The 20883-nt window shown below is 37.0% G+C and overlaps 2 protein-coding genes across 7 annotated transcripts in view; one reads left to right on the top strand and one right to left on the bottom strand.

Moving 5' to 3' along the window:
* The window catches only part of CEP128 (centrosomal protein 128), a 455483-nt gene that overhangs the window by 195359 nt on the left and 239241 nt on the right, over nucleotides 1-20883 (top strand). For all 6 annotated transcript variants that reach the window (XM_055088664.1, XM_055088663.1, XM_055088662.1 and 3 more), the window contains one exon: nucleotides 7693-7885. In XM_055088664.1, coding sequence (XP_054944639.1) covers nucleotides 7693-7885 — 193 coding nt within the window. The remainder of the gene's footprint in view (nucleotides 1-7692; nucleotides 7886-20883) is intronic.
* LOC112062228 (protein SPT2 homolog) lies at nucleotides 13922-16843 on the bottom strand. Its single transcript, XM_024116120.2, is given in 3 exon segments — nucleotides 13922-15817; nucleotides 15936-16624; nucleotides 16626-16843. Coding segments are annotated over 3 exon segments (2052 nt in total). The 5' UTR covers nucleotides 16691-16843; the 3' UTR covers nucleotides 13922-14519.

Here is a 20883-nt window from a genome sequence, read left to right as displayed (position 1 = left end):
GAAACTCCCTAGGAGATTTTAATTGAAGAATATTATAAAATTCTTGAAAAATGTGTTGAGGCTTTATTATATTAAATTCTTTAACATACAAGAATAAAGATGTGTATGTGTTTGAGGTGCCAAATAAACAGCAAAAAGACTTTGTTGAAACTGTATCTTTTCCAGAAACTATACATCTAACCTTTCCCTCGTTTCTTTGCATCATGCCAATAATAATATTATAGTCACCGGGGCTTTTCATTTTATTTATTTTTCTTGAGGAACTGGCAAAGATTGATGAGGTTAATAGAAGGTGTGGTCTACAGATTCAGATTGTAGTTTTAATATAGAAGCAGTGATAGCATAGGCTTTTCCTTATTTTGCCTAGTTAATATCAATTAATACATTAATGACTTAAGTAGTAATGTTTTAGAATCATTTTCCAACTGACTTGTATCAAAATTACTGAATAATTGTCTAGAATAATTTTTATTTAGTTCATTGAATACATTCTCATTCTGGAGATTGTAACTAACTGTACACACACACATAGAGCCATACAATCTTAGTTAAAGAATTTTTTTAAAAAATGTAAATTGTAACAGCAATAACCTAAAATGTGAGGGGGAAGAGAAGTAAAAGTGTAAAGTTTAGGAATTCTATTGAAGTTAAGTTGTTATCAGTTTAAAATAGGGTGATACACATTTAAGATATTTTTTGTAAGCCTCATGGTAACCACAAGGGGAAATCCTATAATAGTTACATAAAACAACATGATAAAGAAGTCAAAGCATATTGATACCAGAAGACAACAAAACACACACAAAAAAGACAGCAGGATAAGAATCAAAGAACAAGGAACCTACAAAACATCCAGGAAACAATTAACAAAATGGCAATAGTAAGCCCTTACCTATCAATAATTTAAGTGTAAATGGATTAAATTCTCTAATTAAAAGACATAGAATAGCCAAATGGATAGGAAAAAACAAGATCGAACAATATGCTGCATATCAAAGACTTACTTTAGCCTTAAAGTTACACGTAGATGGAAAGTGAAGGGATGGAAAAAGACATTTCAGGCAAATGGTAACCCCCCCCCCCGCCAAAAAAAAAGAAAACAAAAAAAGCAAGGGTAGCTCTAGTTATGTCAGACAAAATAGACTGTAAACAAAAAATGAGAAAAAGAGACAAAGAAGGTCATTACAATTGTAGATATGTGCCCAATGTTGGAGCACCTAAATATTTAAAGGAAATAACATAGCTAAATGGAGAAATAAACAGTAACAAATATAGCAGTATTGAGAATAAAATTTCGATATTTACACTCATCTTTTGTAGGTAAAAGGCATAATCACCATAAACAGTTTGGTGTTCATGCTTTCAGTCCTATTTTGGTCTAATGGGCTGAGCTGCAGTTATTTTTGACAAAAATGTATATTTTTAGATATACCTGTCCCTTCCTTTTGAGTCTTTGACATTGAGGATATCCACCTTGTTGTTGTATTTTCTTCCTTTGGGGTTCTATCGCCCCAGACTCTTGTATTTTCCTCCCAACTTTCTATCTACATCTCCATTTTATTTTGAAATTCTCTTGTGTTTATCTCTTCTAAACCCTCTTCTGTTTTCTCTGTAGATATTCTTTATGAGCTATTTTATCTATTCCTATGCCGTTAACTTCCTTTAGGCTGTTGATTCTTTAGTTTGTATCTCTTGACTATATCTCTTGAGCTTTAGAGCTATATATATAATTGGATATCCAATTAGTCATCTATGCTTCTGTATCTTTTGTTCCTAACAACTTCTGTATGTTTCATCCTAACGTTAACTTCTTAACCCCTAAATCGTTGCTTCTTCTAGGTTTCCTGTTTCAGTTTAAGCTAAAAATTGGCCATCAATACTGATTCCTTTCTCTTCCTTACCCCCCTCACATTTAAGTCCAAATACATACATTTTGGCTCAACCCTTACCATTTTCACTTGTCTGGAATATTGTAACAGCCTCCTGACTTCCAGCCTCCGATATTTGCTCCACTCTATATAGAGAGTATGCTTTCTAAAGAACAGTCCAATTCACATGCTTGTCTCTCATATTGTGGTTAGATAGGGATGATGGTATATCCCTCACCCTCACCCTGTTTTCTTCCTAAATGCATTAGTGGAATGTTGTAGTAGAAAGTGCTCCTTTAATCTGGCAGAATTGACCATGTTTTCTGTGCTATGGAAGTTTTTTTCTCTTTTTCTATTTGCAATAGTATTTCAAGGTAGATATTGGGAAATAAAGCAGACTTAATTAAATTTTTGTAGTCATAATTGGAAGTTCACATCTTAATTAAAGTTGAAGACTTCCTGTATTTATCTAGTAACATATAGACAAGACAGAGGCCTACAAATTGTATAGCAAGTACTAAAGCCAGGTCAGCCAGGTCTCATCTCTGCAGGGAGGTTTAATTTTAGCTTTGTTGATCTATCCCCTTTTACTTTCCCCTCCCTCCCTCCCTCCCTCCCTGCCTCCCTCCCTCCCTCCCTCCCTCCCTCTGTGTGTGTGTGTATATATGAGAAACCAGTGACTGTTGAATTCCTAATCTTGCTTTCCTGAGACAAATCGTTGGGCTTCTCTAGTTAGTTTTTCTAAGCTCTCGTTTGGGGAACCACTCCTCTGGCCCAGGACAGAGGTTGGCTGCTGTTTGCTCCTTTAAGAGCAGCATTTTTTTTTTTTTTTTCTCTGAACTCTCAGCAAGGTGGTTTCCCCTAGTCTCCAGGAAGTCAAGGTTAGGATGTTCTGGTATCTTACTAACAGCCAGAACAGCACCTAATAGTTCCCTTCCTTCCTTCCTTCCTTCCTCCCTCCCTCCCTCCCTCCCTCCCTCCCTCTCTCTCTCTTTCTTTTGTTAAATAACAGCTAAGTTGAGATATAATTCATGTACCATACATTTGAGCTATTTAGAGTTACCATTCAGTAGTTTTTAGTATATTCACAGAGATGTGCAGCCATCACTACATGAATTTTAGGTCATTTTTATCACCCCAAAAAGACAATCTGGACTATTAGCCATCACATCCTTATCTGCCCATCCCACCCTTCCTGTAGCACTAGTCAACAGTAATCTGCTTTTATCTCTAGAGATTTGTCTGTTCTGGACATTTCCTATGAATGGAATCATAAAATATGCAATCCTTTATGGTTGACTTCTTTCATTTAGCAGACTATTATCAAGATTCATCTTTGTTGTAGTATGTATCATTACTTTACTTCTTCTTGCTAAATAACTGTCCATTGTATGGATATACCACATTCATTTACCAGTTGATGTTCATTTCTATTATTTTTATTTCTTGGCTATCATGAATAGTGCTGCTATGAACATTTGAGTACAAGTTTTTTGCGTGAACATGTGTTTTCATTTCTCATAGGTACATACCTAGGAGAGAATTGCTGGATTATATGGTAATTATGTTTAAGCTTTTGAAGAAAGTCCAGATTGTTTTTCCAAGGTGACTGCACCATTGTACATTCCTATTGTCAGTTTATGAGAATTTTAATTTCTCTGTATACACACTAACAGTTGTTACCATCTGTTTTTTTTTTTTTTTTATTATAGCTATCCTGCTGGGTGTGAAATGGAATTCTATTGTGGTTTTGATTTGCATTTCCCTGATGGCTAGTGATGTTGAGCATCTTTTCATGTGGTTATTGGCCATTCATATATCTTCTTTGGAGAAATGTCTGTTTTGATCTTTTGCTCAATTTGTTATCTTTTAATTTATTATTTGAGTTCTTTATGTATCCTAGATACAAGTCCTTTCTCAGATATGTGATCTATAAGTATTCTCTCCTGTTTAGTGAGTTGTCTTTTCACTTTGTTAATTGTGACCATTGAAGCATAATATTTTACATTTTGATGAAGTCCAGCTTACCAGCTTTTTTCTTTGGTTGCTTGTGCTTTTGGTGTAATGTCTAAGAAATGATTGCCAAACCAAACTCACAAAGACTTCTGCCTGTTTTCTTCTAGGAGTCTTATATTTTTATTTATTTATTTTTAAAATTTTTATTTAGTTATTTTATTTTATTTTGTAGCCATATTTTTAGCAATTACATTTAGGTATTTGATCCATTTTGAGTTAATTTTTTTATGTGGTATGAGGTATGGGTTCAACTCTATTCTTTTACATGTGACTATTCAGTTGTCCCAGCACCACTGGTTGAATAGGCTATTCTTTCCTCATCAGATTGTTTTGGCACCCTTGTTGAAAGTCAGTTGACCCTATATGTATAGTTTTATTTTTGGACTCTCAATTCTAATTCATTGATCTGTATGCCTATCCTATGCCAGTACCACACTGTTTTGATTACAGTAGCTTTGTAGTAAGCTTTGAAATGGGTAAGAGTGAGTCCTCCAACTTTGTTCTTATTTTTCAACACTTTATTTGGCTATTCTGGGTCCCTTGAATGTCCATATGAAATTTAGGGTCAACTTGTCAATTTCTCCAGAAAACCACTGGGATTTTGATTGGAATTGCATTGAATCTGTAGGATGTTTGGGGAGTATTTTTGTCTAAACTATATTAAGTCTTCTGATCTTTGTACATGGGATATGGTCCCATTTATTTAGGTATTTAAAAGTTTTTTTCAACAGGGTTTTGTAGAGTTATTTTTCTTTCAGATATTTTCAGAGTGTGTTTTGCAGTTCTTTTTAAAGGTGTATTATTAAGCATATTATCCTTTTGATGCTATTTTACATACAGTTGACTTTCTTGTGTGTGTGTGTGGTATGCGGGCCTCCCTCTGTTGTGGCCTCTCCCGTTGCGGAGCACAGGCTCCGGACGCGCAGGCTCATTGGCCATGGCTCACGGGCCCAGCCGCTCCGCGGCACGTGGGATCCTCCCAGACCGGGGCGGATCCTCCCAGACCGGGGCGCGAACCCGGTTCCCCTGCATCGGCAGGCAGACGCGCAACCACTGTGCCACCAGGGAAGCCCCATACAGTTGACTTTTAACTTTATTTTTGGATTGATCATTCAAGTATATAGAAATACAATTGATTTATGTATATTGACCTTATATACTACAACATTGCTGAATTATTTTATTAGTTCTAATATGTTTTTAGTGAAATCATTAGGATTTTCTTATACAGGGCCATGTTATCTGCAAATAGATGCAAATATGTTTACTTCTTTTGTTTCAATGTGGACATATTTTGTTACATTTTCTTGCAAAATTGCCCTACCATGACCTCCTAATACAGTGTTGAATAGAAGTGGTGAGAGCAGATATTCTTTTCTTGTTTCTGATCTTAGGGAGAAAGCATTGTCTTTTACCATTAAGTATGATGGTAGTTGTGGATTTTTTTATAGATGTCTTTTATCAGGTTGAGAAAGTTCCCTTCTATTCCTAGTTTGCTGAGTGTCTCCATCGTGAATGGGTGTTGAATTTCATCATATATATTTCTCTGCACCTTTTGATATGATCATGTGGCTTTATATCCCTAATTCTTACTAATATGGCATATTACATTAATTAATTTTCAGATATTAATGCAGCCTTGCATTCTTGGGATAAATCCCACTTGATTATGCTGTAAAAACCTTTTTATATGTTTCTGGATTCTGGATGCTAGTATTTTGTTGAAGATTTTAAAAAGTATCTATTCATAAGTTATATTCATAACTGAAGCCTTATAAACAATCTGGGGAAACTACAGTTGAGACTTCAGTGTTCTTAGCTTGCTTTGTCTGCAGTAGAGTGACCACCCTATTAGTAGAGAGTTTGTGGAGGAGGGAGTTCCCAGTATTTCTGTTGCAGTTACCAAGAATTTAGCTTGTGCAAATCAGAGCTGTGAAGATGAAAAATCCTAGTGGTCTGCCCTTCCTGTGAAATACCTACTATTATGATCTGTTTCTGCCCACTACATTTTTGACTCCAAAAGTTTTTTTTCCACATCAAGTAATTTTTCAATTTTTTGCATTCACCAACTGGGTGCCCTACAACTTAATTACAGCTCTGACACTAACTACCCAGAGTTAGTGCAGATCCTGCAGTTTAAGGTCTCAGTCCCACAAGACTCCCCCTCCCCCACCTTCAGATGCCAGTCACAGGTATTGAGTCCCTAGGTTGCCTACACTTCTATCTGAGCTAGCTTCAAATTGGGGTTCCCATAGTTCATTAATTTGCTATAATGGCTCACAGAGTTCAGGGAAATACTTGACTTACTATTATTACTTTCTTATAAAGAATGCATTTGAACGGCCATATGAAGAGGTATATAGGGCAAGGTCCCAAAGGGTCCTTAGTACTGGAACTTCTGTCTCTATGGAATTTTGGGTGCATCACCCTTTTGGCATGTGGATGTATTCACCAACCTGGAAGCTCATCGTATCTCATTGTTCAGGAGTCTTTATAGAGTTTAATCTTCAGTCATCCCCCTTCTTAGAGGTTGATGAGTAAGACTGTAAGTTTCAACTCTCTAATGATCAGCCCCTTATGGAGGCTATCTGGGGGCCCCACCCTAAGCCACCTCATTAACATAAGCTCTGGTCTGATCAAAAGTGCTTTGTTATTAATAAATCATGCCTTTACAAGCATGATTTCCATTTTTCTTCACCCAACATATTATACATTTGTTACCTTACAATATAAGTGTATAATTTATCCATAATTTGACTAATGACAGTATTTTGTTCTGTGTCACCATCTGTTAGACCTTCTGACCAAAGGAACTGCCTTTTTTTTCATTTCTGGGGATGTTTGAAAGCTGATGTATGTGGGGAGACCCTGGTCTAAGGGCCATATCCCAGTTCTGCTTCCTCATAGGCTAATTCTATCACAGCTACTTTTAATATACTGGGGCATGTCCTAAGAACCTTCTAGACTTCTAGAGGCCTAGAACATTCTTGCTTATGGATTCATGCTATTCAGGGAAATTGTCCCTTTGCTTAATCTCATTTTCCCTTCTAGTTCATGACTTCCCCTATTTTGCTTCTTTGAGGTGAAGACTGTTTAGATTATTTAAAATCAACTAGAAATTGGATGGTAGTCTCACTTGGGAAGGTGCTAAGACCCGACTGAAATACTGTTCTATTGAAGGTGGAAGAAAGATTTCTTTTCTCATCCCTGTTTTAAATATCTAAGTATTAGAGTTGGTGAGGTTAGAGTCCGTGGAAAAGAGAGTTGCTTTGATTGAATTTCCTAGTTTTAAATGTGGACAATTGCAGACTCTATCTGCCTCATGCCATATAGAATCTCTCTCTCTAGCTGATTAGCTGGACCCTTGGGGATATGCATTTTTAGAAACAAAACTAGGAATTTTATCTTATTTTTTAATCTCTAAAATTCCCTTCATAACCAGTTTCTAGGTCTATTGTGGGGTGTTTTGGATTTTCAAATGCTTGTACCAGACTGCTTTATATATCAAATTAGGGGGTTAATTGTATTACACCTGGAAGTTTAGGAGGCCAAACTTTTCTGTAGTACTGCCTTTCCAAAGATGATAGAGTATACCAAATATTTTATAAAAATCCAAGGAAATCATTTCTGCACCAACTTTTAACTGATATAAACCATTATGCAAATTAAAACATTATGGGTATTTTAAAATTTTGCTTAAATTTGTTAGTTATTATCTAACTTCAGATTATCATGACTTCCTCATGTTTTGGAATGCTACTGTTTTCTAGATTTTTTAAAAAATTAGATATAAATGTCATATTTTTAGACTAAACTTCAATGGCTCTGTGAGGAACTGAGAGAGAGAGAAAACAGAGAGAAAAGTCTACGGCACCAGCTGATGTTGTGCAGACAACAACTCGGGAACATGACTGAAAACAAGGAAGCTGAGCTTCAGTGTCTCTTTGAACAGATAGAAAGACAGGAGCAGCTTCTGGAAGAAATACATCAGGAGAAGAGAGGTGTGTTAACTGCTCTTACTCTTTTATTTTTCTTTGTTTATATTTGTGGAATCTTACGTTTGGGAAAAAAAATTCTGTTTCTCTTGGCTCTGGTTTGAACTATAGAATTTCCAAATTCGTCTCCTTTCCTTGTCTCTTGTCTCCTTATCTTCATTTCTGGGTTTGGAAGAGAAAACTGTTTCTCCTTGAGAATTTCGCCTTCAGCTACTGTATCCCTCCTGTGTACATAGATAGCATTTGTGTCTCTTGTCCATTTGCAAGTGCTAATTTGCTGAGACATGCTTGTTCTTCCCTGGTAAAATGCCAAAATTTATATTTTACTTCAGTAAAATACCCATTAATTCGTTCAACAGATACTTACTTTGTGTCTATTTTGTCTTTGGTACTATTATAGGTGCTAAAGATATTATCAGTAAATGAAATGAAAAAATGAAATGAAAAAAAAATCCTACTCTTTTTTTTTTTTTGGCTGCGTTGGGTGGCCTTCATTGCTGCGTGCAGGCTTTCTCCAGTTGCGGCGAGCGGGGGCTACTCTTCATTGTGGTGCGCAGGCTTCTCATTGCGGGGGCTTCTCTTGTTGCGGAGCACGGGCTCTACCCATGTGGGCTTCAGTTGCAGCACGTGGGCCCTAGAGCACATGGGCTTCAGTACTTGGGGCGTGTGGCCTCAGTAGCTGTGGCTCGCAGGCTCTAGAGCACAGGCTCAGTAGTTGTGGCTCACGGGCTTAGTTGCTCCGTGGCATGTGGGATATTCCTGGACCAGGGATTGAACCTGTGTCCCCTGCATTGGCAGGCAGATTCTTAACCACTGCACCACCGGGAAAGTCCCCAAAATCCTACTCTTGTTTACCTTACATTATATTGAGTGGGGTGACAAAATAAATGTGATAAAAGTAAATTATGTAATATATGAGGTTATAAGCACATTGTTGAAAGCAGTAGAGTAAGGGAAAGCGAGTTTGGGAGAGCATGCACAGGGTTTAATATGTAGGCAATACTTAACTTTAAAAGTTAGACAAGAGTCATGGAAAATTACCTTTCTGTTTGGTTCTACTAGGGATGGATATAATGGGAAGAAGAAAAATAGCATCAGGTATAGGAATCCTATGTGTATCTTATGTTGTGTTGGCCTTAGGCTTTTTTTTTTTTAAATTATTTATTTATGTATTTATTTTGGCTGTGTTGGGTCTTCATTGCTGCACGTGGGCTTTCTCTAGTTGTGGCGAGCAGGGGCTACTCGTTGTGGTGCATGGGCTTCTCATTGCGGTGGCTTCTCTTGTTGCGGCCACGGGCTTTAGGGCGTGCAGGCTTCAGTAGTTGCAGCATGCAGGCTCAGTAGTTGTGGCTTGCGGGCTCTAGAGCACAGGCTTAGTAGTTGTGGCTCACAGACTTTGTTGCTCTGCAGCATGTGGGATCTTCCCGGACCAGGGATTGAACTCGTGTCCCCTGCGTTGGCAGGTGGATTCTTAACCACTGCGCCACCAGGGAATTCCAAGGCTTTTTCTCTTGTTGAACTCTATTAAGAAGCATAAAGAGGAGTCACATAGTGTCCCACTAAGAAAAACTAAACATTAACATATGATAATTCTTTTTAAAATAAATTTTTTGTTTTTTATTTTAGTGATCTGGATTATTCTCTCTACAAATACCACTTAAAAATTGTTTATTACTGTCCTGCAATGATTCTCAAATTTTTGTATCAGAATCATTTTACATTCTTAAAATTTTTGGGAAGTCAAAGATCTTTTATTAATGTACATTGTGTATATCAATATCTATCATATTAAAAATTAAAACTGGGTATTTGAAAATATTTATACCTTTAAAATAATAATTATAAATCCATTCATACTAACATAAAAATCAATGAAATTTAACTGTTTTTCAATACAAAAAAATTAAAGAGTGACTTTGTTTTTTGAACGTTTGGAAATCTCTTTAATTGCTGTCTAAAAGGAGATGGCTGCATTTTCACTTTTGCTTCTTCATCTAATCTGTTGTTATATTACCTGTCATGTAACCCCTGAAGAAACTGCATTTTACATTCATGAGAAATTGAATGTGGAAAAGACAAGTAACATTTTAGTATTATAATTAAGGGGTCTTGGATGGTGCCCAAACACCCTTTGAGAATTGCTGGTCTAGTGCAATTGAAAGATGTAAATTGTGCCAATAGTAAAAGTTAGGGATGCCCTTTAATTATTTTTTTTAATGACAGTACAATAGAATCTGTTATGGACCTTATAGATAAAACACTATATGATCTCTATAGATGTTATATGTCATAGCCTATCCACTAATTAACACTAGATTACAACCCCATTTTTCTTTTAGTAAATATTTATCAATATTGGCACCCTGTAAGTCATTTCTTTGCATAAGGAATATGCAATAGTCTATTTTAAAATCATAAAACTGTCATTGGGGAGAAATGCAAAAGAACCAAATATCTGTGCATTTAGATAATTATATCAAATGCCCAGTTTTTTCATAAAAGCTTCAGAAGGTGAGGTATAAAGTTTGTAATGTCTCAAAGTGATTGCCTTTATTTCTACTTTTTAAATTTAATAAAAATTTATTGCTCGTCTTATTATCTATAGAGCACTTGAATTCCTTTATACATCTTAGAATCAGCTCATCAATTTTAGAAAAGAACCTTCTGGTGTTTTGATAGGATTATGTTAAATGTATAGATTAATTTGAGAATGGATATCTTAATATTGATGATATTTTCCAATCTATGAACATGGTGTATCTATCCATTAATTTAGGTTGTCTTCAACTTTTCTCATGATGTTTTGTAATTTTCAGCAAACAGGTCTTGCACATCCTTTTTAGATTTATTCCTATTTTTTAAATTTATGATATATAAAATAACTTTTTAAAATTTGAATTTCCAACATTCTTTTCTAGTAGGTATAAATACAATTGATTTTTTTGTATATTAAACTTGTATTTTGTAACCTTAAGCTCATTTATTAGTTGTAGTAGCTTTTAGTAGTTGTTGTTGTTTATTCCTTGCACTTAGAGTTTTCCTTGTACATGATCATGTCCTCTGCAAATAAGGACATTTTTGCTTTCTTCTTTCTTTTCTTTTTCCCTTGTCTTAATCAACTTGTTGGAAGCTTAAGTACATATTAAACTAACCTTGTTTTCCTGGGATAAACTCCAATTTGTCAAAACGTATTTCTCCTTTTACATATGGCTGGATTTGATTTAGTGATAATTTGTTAAGAATTTTTGCATCTATGTGGGTGAGGAATATTGGTTTATAACTTCTTTTCTTGTAATGTCTTTATCAGATTTGAATGTTAGTATAACAGTGACTCTTAACATGAGTTGTGTTTCCCTTTTATTTTTGGGAAACATTTGTGTAAAGTTTGTATTATTTCTTTGTAAATGTAGGATAAAATTCATCAATGAAATCTTCTGCACCTGTAGTTTTTGTTTTGGGAAGGTTTTTAGTTTTAAACTTGAATTCTTTAATAGATGTATGTTTTTTCAGAATTTCTACTTCTTCTTGAGTCAGTTTTGTTAATGTGTGCCTTTTAAGATATTTTTCCATTTTATTGCAGTTGTCAAATTTATTGGCTTAAAGCTTTTTGTAATATCCCCTTTTTAATTCTTTTAGTTTCTGTAAGATCTGTGCTGATGTCTCTTATTATATTCCTGATGTTGGTAATTTGTTTTCTCTCTTTTTTTCTTTATAAGTCTTGCTGAGGATTTTATTACTATTTTTAAGGAAACAGCCTTCGAATTTAAATTTTTTTTCTGTTGTTTGTCTTTTTAATGTTTTATTGATCTCTATTGTTATTTTTATTTCCTTTCTTTTACTTCCTTTTTGTATCATTTGTTATTCTCCTGGATTCCCAAGTTGAAAACTTTATTTTAATACTTCTCTTTCCTAATATAGTCATTTAAAGTTATAAATTTAAAAAGTTATAAATTTCCATCTTAGCAATACTTCAAATGCATTCCACAAATTCTGGTATCTTGTCTTTTTATTTTCACTTAGTTTGAATTAGAAAATATTTCCCTTGTGATTTCTTCTCTGACCTATGGGGTTTTTTTGAAGTGTACTACTTAATTTTCAGTTATGTAGTTTTCTAGATATTTTATCATCAGTTTCTAAATTTAGTACCCTTGCAGTCATAAAACATACTCTTGATTCAGTGTTTTTGATCCTTTTCTGAGACTTGTTTTATGGCCCCAAATGTGGTCTATCTTAGTAAATTTTCCACGTGCACTTGAAAATAAGTTATGTTCTGCATTTATTGTGAAATGTTCTGTAAAAGTTACTTATACTAAATTGTTTCACACTGTTCTATGTCCCTGGTGATTCCTATATCCCTACTGATATTGTTAATTTCTTTTTTTGAAATTGTTTATTTCTATCAATAACTGATAGAGGATTTTTAAAATATCCAGCTATTACTCTGTGTGTGTGATTTGTTTTTTTTTCTCCAAATATTTTGAAACTCAGTTATTAGATCCCATCTTAGTATTGATTGTGGAAATGCATCTAGTTAGGAGCCTATTGTAACAGTCTCAGTAAAAGCAAAAGAGGGACTGACAGAGGACATTAGTAGTGGCAACAAATGCAAAAGATTTTGTGGAGGAATTAGTGCAGGATTGACCAGTGTAGGTGAATGAGAGAGAAGACTCACAGGATACTCTAAGGTCTTAGTGGTTTTGCCATTGGGAGAAATAGCGAAGTTGGGAAGGAGGAGCTGATTTGGTGGGAGAACAAGAGGGATCCTCTTTTTATCTGTTTCTTAAAATCATAAAAAAAGCTCTCAGGAAGACCCAAACTTTTGTGACAGAGATGATATGGTAATTTCTTGCCTTATGGGTATAAGATGTATTAGGTGTAAGATGTTTTAGATGCTACCTGGTGATTCAGAAATAATGAGGACTTAATATGGGTAATGAAGACCAAGCAAAGGCTGTTGTAGCTGCATACTTACAAATGTATCTATTAGGAAGTAGGATGAAATAAATACATTATTAGAAATATAAGCACCATGTTCCTGGTGAAAAGGGAAGTACTGATTACTTCTGTTAAGGCCCATATAGGGAGGTTTTTTGTAGGACATGTCTTTTGATTTACATGTTGAAAAATGCAGCAGGATTTCTCTAAGAAAGAGGAGGAGGAAAACTTCTCTCCAGGGATTATCTGCATAGCTATCTCTTGCATATTTCAGCATTTGTTTACAATGGTATACATAGAAGAGGTGGAGGACAGCCAAACTGTTGATTAAATTTAGATATTTCTGAAGTATCAAAGTTAATTGTTGTAGAAATTTATATTTGATTCCCTTCACTATCTTATGAACTTGTCTGTTAGGTAGAACAATGTTAACTTATGTATAAGTGAAACATGACAGAAACTTCCTATTCATTGGAATAATCATTCTCTGCACTAATATTCTTAGTTTGATTTAGTGTCATATTAACTGACATGTGCCAGGTTAACCTAGGCCCATGTACAAGGAGTTTCTATCAGTGAGTGCTGCCAGATTTGTAGATCTGAGTTGTTTTATGTTTCCTGAGCTATTTTAGGCCTGTAGGTTGGAGCTGGAGTGTTCCAGAAGGAGAGGAAACCTATTGAGAAGTTAATGTCATGGACCTCTTAGAAGTTTAATAGTTATTGACTTAGAATTTCTTTTCCTTTTCTTTTTTTTAATTGGTGTAGAGTTGTTTTACAGTGTTGTGCTAGTTTCTACTGTACAGCGAAGTGGAGTTCCCTGTGCTATACAGCAGGTTCTCATTAGTTATCTTTGACTTAGAAATTCTTCATTGTTATGAAACAATATTTGACGATCATGCAACTTATATAAATGTTAGTCATTGTCTAGTCTAATAACAAGGAAAACCATTTTTTTCTATTGCCTATTGGAGTATAATTAAACATTCTAAATTTAGGGATAATCTCTAAGTGTCATGTAATTTATTTGGATTCTGGTTATTTTAGCACTGTATTTTACATTTCACCAGTTTGTTCGGAAGTTTAGTGATCTTTTTTTTTTTTAATAATGCAGAATACAATTTATTCTACTTTTTACTTCAAAGTCACAGAAATGACATCCATATAATTATAACAGCTACTCTACATTTTCAAGTTCTCAATCCAAACATATAGGTTAGGACAGGTCACTTTATTGCTGGCAGCATCAATGGAAGGGCCAGTTTCCTCATCAAAAGACAAAATAAATTTGATTGGGAGCCAGGCAGTGCCGTACTCACACATCAGCAGAATTACGGAAGTAAAGGAGCAATCCTTTCTTTTTTCCTTTTAGAGTAGCAAAGGAATAACATAAGATTGGCTGACTTGTGAGCAGCCCCACATTAGAGTGCATAGCTCTTCAGGATCAAGGGTGGCACCTGTGAACAGTTAGCTTCGTAAGAGCACTCACTGGGTGTTATGTCATCTGCATTACAGATTTCACCCTGGAAAGTATCTGAAAATACTTTATGCTCTAACAACAGCCTGCAGATATATGACAGTATGCATTCCTTCTCCTTGAGTACCCAAGTAGAATTCTAAAATGATAAGGGGCTTCTTCATTCTGAAGGCAGGACTTCCTTGCAGCAGACTGTTTTCAGAATTTCACAAAAATAAATAAAAGCAGCAGCTAACGCTTCTTCAGCTTCTCGGCCTTTCGACGTCTCATTTCTTCTTCTTCACGTCTCATTTCGTCTAAATGTTCTTGTGTACCTAGTCTTAAACTCTTTGCTTCTTCCTTCTGCTGCTCTTTCCAGCTGCTCTCCATGTAACGTAAGGCATAATCGCTTTCATCTTTGTATTTTTTTTGGTCATGGCCAAAGATTTCTCGAATGTGCTTGGATATTTCTTCCTGAGGTTCTCCTTCATCTTCAATAAAATCTTCCATTTCAGAGTCATATTCATCATCATCGTCCTCCTCTTCATATTCTCGCTGCCTTTTGTAACTACCAGGGAAGGGAAGCCTTTGAGGACCTTGGGCAGATCTGTAGCCAGATAAGGAAGGCTTCATTCCATTCATCTGTCCATTGCTGGATCGGCTGATTATACTCTTGGAAGAAATTGTTTCTGAGACAACAGTGCATTTGGGCTTCAGAGAGGGACCTGAGGTACTAACTGCTCGCCCAGGTCCAAAGCTGCTCACTGGTCTACCAGGGTCTGAACTGCTGACAGTTCGTCCAGCTGGAACTACTGATTGGCCAGGGCCATTGACTGACTGCCTAGGGGCCCCTGAGCCACTCACTGGTCGTCGAAGGTCATGTGGACTGCTCACAGGCCGCCCAGGGCCACCAGAGCTGCCCACAGGCCGCCCAGAACCACAGGAGCCACTGGTAGGTCACCCAGGGCAACCTGAGCTGCCTGCAGGTCGACCAAGGCCACTTGTACCACCGACTGTCCGTCCTGGGGGATTTAAGTCACTGGTTGGCTTCCTGGTCCCACTGACTGATCGCTCGGGTCCTGAGTTGGAGCTGCCATTCTGGCGCCTGGGCATGGGGCCAGAACTAACTGTGGGCCGAGCAGTCCCTGTGCTAGGCCTCCCAGGGGCTGAGCTGGAGCTGCTGCCTGGCTGCCTGACACCTGGACTCTTGACCTTATTGTGTGGGGTGACCGTGGGTCCAGGCCTGGAATGGCTAGGATGAGGAGAGTTTTTGGTTTTGTGCTCAGTAGCAGATTTTGGAGTCCCTTTAGCAGAAGTCTTTGGGATACATGGTGAACAGGTGCTGGAGTGGGGCTTTCCAGCCCCACTGAAAACAGATCTGTCACGGCCCTCACAAGGCAAGGGTTGGGCGCACTTGCCAGATACTACTTTGGTCCTTTCTCCTGGCATGGATTTGGATGAAGATAAACGCAAGTGTTTCTCATTAGCTGTGCTGGGTCTGGATTTCTTCTCAGCATAAGGAAGGGGAGTACCCTAAGAAGGATGCGTGTCTCCAGAACCTTTGCTAAGTTTTGTGCCCACACTTTCTTTCTGAGGATGAAGATAAACGCAAGTGTTTCTCATTAGCTGTGCTGGGTCTGGATTTCTTCTCAGCATAAGGAAGAGTACCCTTGGAAGAAGGATGCGTGTCTCCAGAACCTTTGCTAAGTTTTGTGCCCACACTTTCTTTCTGACAGGGTACTTTTCTGGTTGGTGGTAATCTTGCATCTGTCTTAGGTTTCCTTTTCCTCTGCTTTTGTTCAAGGAATTCTCGCTCCCTAAGTTCTTCTGCAGTCATAGGCCGCTCTTCTGTCTTCTTCACTACCTTTATCTCCACCGGTTTATACTGCTTTTTCTCGGCCAGCCTGAGCAGATTATTGAAGTTCATGAGTGGTGGGGCACTTTTAAGGGGGACCTTTGGCTTGCTTTCAACTTTGGGAGGTTCTTGCTCTTCCTCATACTCTTGCTCTGACTCTGCTTGATTGTATTCTAAGAATTCATCCTCTTCCTCCATCTCAAACTCTTGGTCTGTCCCCTGGCTAGTGTGGGTTTGCGTTGCCTGCCTCTTCTTTGACTTCTCCTCAACAGGAATCCCATTGTAACCGTGGAAATTATCCTTTGTCCTCTTGGCCATAGCTCTTGCTTTCTTGTCATGTTTTAGCTCAATTCGCTTTTTCACTAGTTCTTCTTTTCTCCTTTTCTCTTCCAAAGCTTTTTGTCTGAGCTCTTCTTCTTTTCTTCTGAGAAAAGCCTGGACAGCTGCCGACTGGACACCCTTAACTTTCGGGTCTTTTTTGGGAGGCCCCTCTGCCAAACTATCTTTTCAGCACGTTGTTGACACCTTGTGCTTTGGAAGCTATCAGGAGAATTTCCCTGAAGTCCATTCTGGCCGAGGCGGAGGACTGGGCCAGCCTCTCGGAGAAGAGTGAATCTGCGCCTTAGCGAGGCAACCAGCAACAGCCGAATGAACTGCCTGACCAGCCCCTCTCCAAGTTTAGTGATCTTGATCATTAGAGATAATGAAAGATTATTTTAATTGATTGAGAAAATTATTTGAACTCATTAAGCTATTATTTTGTTTAATGTGAAATTATGTCTTCCCTCATGTATTTTCAGGCTTTCTTCATAATTATTTTCAAAAACCAGTTGAAATACAATGGGTTTTTAAAAATTATGTCCACTATTTGAGTCAAATCAGAATTTCATTGTAATCTTAATCTGTGTTTTTGCTTATATATGTTTCATTACAGTGATTTTACTTCTCATGTGTTTAGTGTTATGATTTAAAATCTAGCCAGGCCAACAGGCCAACAGGGATTGAAATTAAACTCAATTGGCTAAATGTTCCTGGGACCAGCATTGAATAAATTAATGATATGCCTGGAGCTCCTGATAACTAGATCTGTGCAGGTGTCAACTTTGAATTATATAATCAGCATTCGCATTGTTAGTGAGTAAATTGACAATAGAAAGTTATGGCTACTTATTCTTTAGTTAGGTATAAATATCTCCACCCACCTGCCCATGTGGGTAATGAGCCTGATGCTTGTCCTACTTCTATTGGCTAAACTTAATTTTGGAGACAAACATTTTCAATATTTTAAGTAATAAAGTCCATTAGCAACAGTGAAGTATTGATTGAATAGAGAGTTCAGATATTTAAAGTTTACATTTTTCCTCTCCTAAATTATTGGATGTATTTCTGTATTCTGGAATATATTCTGGAAAATCCAGAAATGTTAAATATACAAATGAATTCTTAGATTTTCTTCTTTGATCCTTTTATAGATTATTTGTATTATTTTCTGCTGTTTCATACGACAGCAAAGCTGGTCTACTTAAATTTGAATCATGAGCACATTCAGGGAGAAAAATAAGATAAAGTTGCATGTTCCAAAAAAGATTTGATGTGAGTTTTTAGGTTAGTAATTAGCTTTTATTAAATTCAAAGCATATCTTTGCTGTGTTTGAGTTCTTTTAAGCTAACGCTTCTTTTCTGTTTTGTTTTGTATATATTCGTTATCAATTTTAGTAGGCAGAATAATTCCAGCTCACCTCCCCCAAAGATGTCTACATCCTAATCCCCAGAACCTTTTAATATGTTACATTATATGCCAAAAGAGATTTTGTAGCTATGTTCAGATAAGGGTTTAGAGGAGACGAAATTGTCCTGGATTATCTATTTAGGCCCACTGTAATCATAAGCATTCTTAGAAGTGAAAGAGGAAGCAGAAAAGGGAGTCAGATGATTCGATGTGAGAAAGACTCAATGTACCATTCATTGATGGCCTTGAAGATAGAGGAAGATGACCAAAGCCAAGGAATGTGGCTGGTCTCTAAGAAGCTAGAAAAGTTAAGGAAATTGATTCTTCTCTGGAACCTCTAGAAAGGAATGCAACCTTGCTGACACCACGATTTTAGCCCAGTGAGACCCATACAGGACTTCTAATGTATAGAATTGTAACATCATAAATTTGCATTGTTCTAAGGCAGAAAATCTGTGGTAATTTGTTACAGCGTACATGCAAACTAATACACCAATAAAATCATGAAGTTAGAGATTTGTAATAGTTTCTCTGTCTCTTGGTTCTCAGTTCTGTTTATGTCAAGTAATTCTTCAGCCTTCTTGAACCTCTTTGGGTACATGTGCTCATCTTGGACATTTGTCAGAAAGTTAAGAATATATGTATATTACTTTCAGTCTACTAAAACTAACTTTGAAATGCACTGAGACAGTCCTCAAAATGTGTGAAATGTGGTATTTTCAAAATGAATATAATTTCATTATATTCACCCATATAACATTTATTGCTGCGTGCCGGATACTGTTTAAGTGCTTTAAGCAATTTATTATTTCAGTTATTCCCAAATAGGTACCATCATCCAACTTTCAAAAAAAATAAAACAATCAGGGTTATTTTTCTTGGAAGAAATACTACAAAGTAACTAGATACACATTATGACTTTTATGGTCCCTTAGGCATTTTTGCCTTCATGGGTCCCTTCCTCCAAAGAAAATTAGATTGTTGACTACATGGGTATGAAGATGAATATAATCCAGGCTAGATTTATTATTATATGTTCATTATTATATTTGTTTTTCTTCTGGCTTTATAATCAGTTAAGATGAAAACATTTTCATTGGCTGTAGACACTGTGCCTACTGTGCTTAGTGGAAAAGTATAGGCTGGATGTAAGAGTATAGGCTATGCTCTGAGGTCCTCTGGGGGCTCTAGCTGTGCAGTAAGTAGGTGGTGAGGGAGACACTGATAATGGGTTTCCTTAGGAAGTTACATATGGGGAACCTGAGTCTGAGTAGGCATGACCTAGGCAAAGGATGATAGCAGAGTTGTCCTAGCAGAGGGAACCGTGAGTGTGAAGGGCTGAAGTGGGAAGGAGCTTGGCTGGAACATAATGAGATAAGGAAATTAAAGTGCAGACACAAAGATTGTGGTTGACCTAATGTTATACACCTACTAGATTTAAAAAAATTATTTGTCCCTACAGTGAACTCAATTTTCAGAGACTGGTACACCTTTGGTAGATATTAAGCTTCAATTTGTGGTTGCATTCTTGACTAAGTATTTGAAATTTGATTATTCTTTATTGTTGATGGAGTTGGGATCCATAATGCTTTAGATAACAGATGTGGTGGCTGAGAATAAACATGCGTGCCGTGAAATTTAAAATGGAAATATTTTAAAATAGTGGATGGCAACATATTATGGATAAAGCTTACATTGCCTTATAGCTATGAAATTTTAATTTGAAACTCCAAGGAAAATTTTCTTAATTTATTAATTTGAAAGCTTTCCTGAGAGCATTTAAAACCTACCCTTACACTTACGATTTGAAAGAAAGATTGCTTTCTTCTACTTCCTCGTCTCCTGCAACTAGTGACTTTACCAAGATTTTTTTGGTGGTTTCTCACCTATGTACTCCTCCCTCTGCATTTAGACTACTGTCTTATTTAGCTCCTTATTCCTTCATATCTTCTAAGGTTGCTGAAGCTTCTTATTTGCAAGGTCTTCCTAACTTCCAGTTGCTGTCTTCTACTTGATTGGTCTTTACCTCTGAGCCTGCCAGAGACCCCAAGACAGATGACTTTCCCAAGCAGGCACACTCCTATGGGTGTGTTCAAGTTCACACCATTCCCTGGGCCCCAGATATCCTCCATCTATTTCTCTGCTATTTAATAAAGCATTTGGTAAACTGACATCTTTTAGGAATAACCTTGAATATGCTTAGATTACTACAAAAACAGGAAATCATTTTAAAACTGTGATTTTGTATTTTTTATAATGAATTACTTGCAACACACTCCGCAGTTGACCTCCACCCAGTAGTGCTTCGTTGGAGAAAACACACCATGTGCACACACACCACTGCTGTTCTAATCAGTTCTGCCAGATGCATCTTCATTAAACACAGCTTAGAGCCCATGACTGCTCAGCTCAGATACCTTCTGTGGCTTTCTCACTGCTGAATAATTCATGTTCAAACTCTTACAGGTGCCTCATCATTTTTTCCCTCTCTTTCCTTGTTATCACCCTTGCTAGGAACATTTTTCCTTTTACTACCCTATTACTGTTAAAACTTTTGGATATTGCATGATTTGCCATTTACTGCCTTTTCCTCTGATTATCTGCATATATGTCTCTTTATATTTTTAATCTCTTGTTTTTAGACCCTTGTTTTCCCATTGCATCTGGCACCATGTTTTATATTGAAACAGGAAATAAACATACTTACTGAATATTTGGGTATGTGGGCAGGTGGATGGATGGATGGATAGATGGATAGATAAATGGATAGCACAGATTTAGCATCCTGCTTCTTTATCCCATTTATTATGGTGTCTTCATCAGAAGCTATATCCCCTTATCATATCTACTCTTAGACACTTAGGTCTGTTCTACCAATCAAAAAGAAAACAAACATCAGGGCTTCCCCGGTGGCGCAGTGGTTGAGAGTCCGCCTGCCGGTGCAGGGGACGCGGGTTCGTGCCCCGGTCCGCAAAGGTCCCACGTGCCGCGGAGCGGCTGGGCCCGTGAGCCACGGCCGCTGGGCCTGCGCG

The sequence above is a fragment of the Physeter macrocephalus genome, chromosome 11, assembly GCF_002837175.3.
Source record: "Physeter macrocephalus isolate SW-GA chromosome 11, ASM283717v5, whole genome shotgun sequence".
Taxonomy (NCBI): Eukaryota; Metazoa; Chordata; class Mammalia; order Artiodactyla; family Physeteridae; genus Physeter; species Physeter macrocephalus.
Note: the sequence above shows the minus strand (reverse complement) of the source record. Positions and strands in the feature narration are given on the sequence as shown.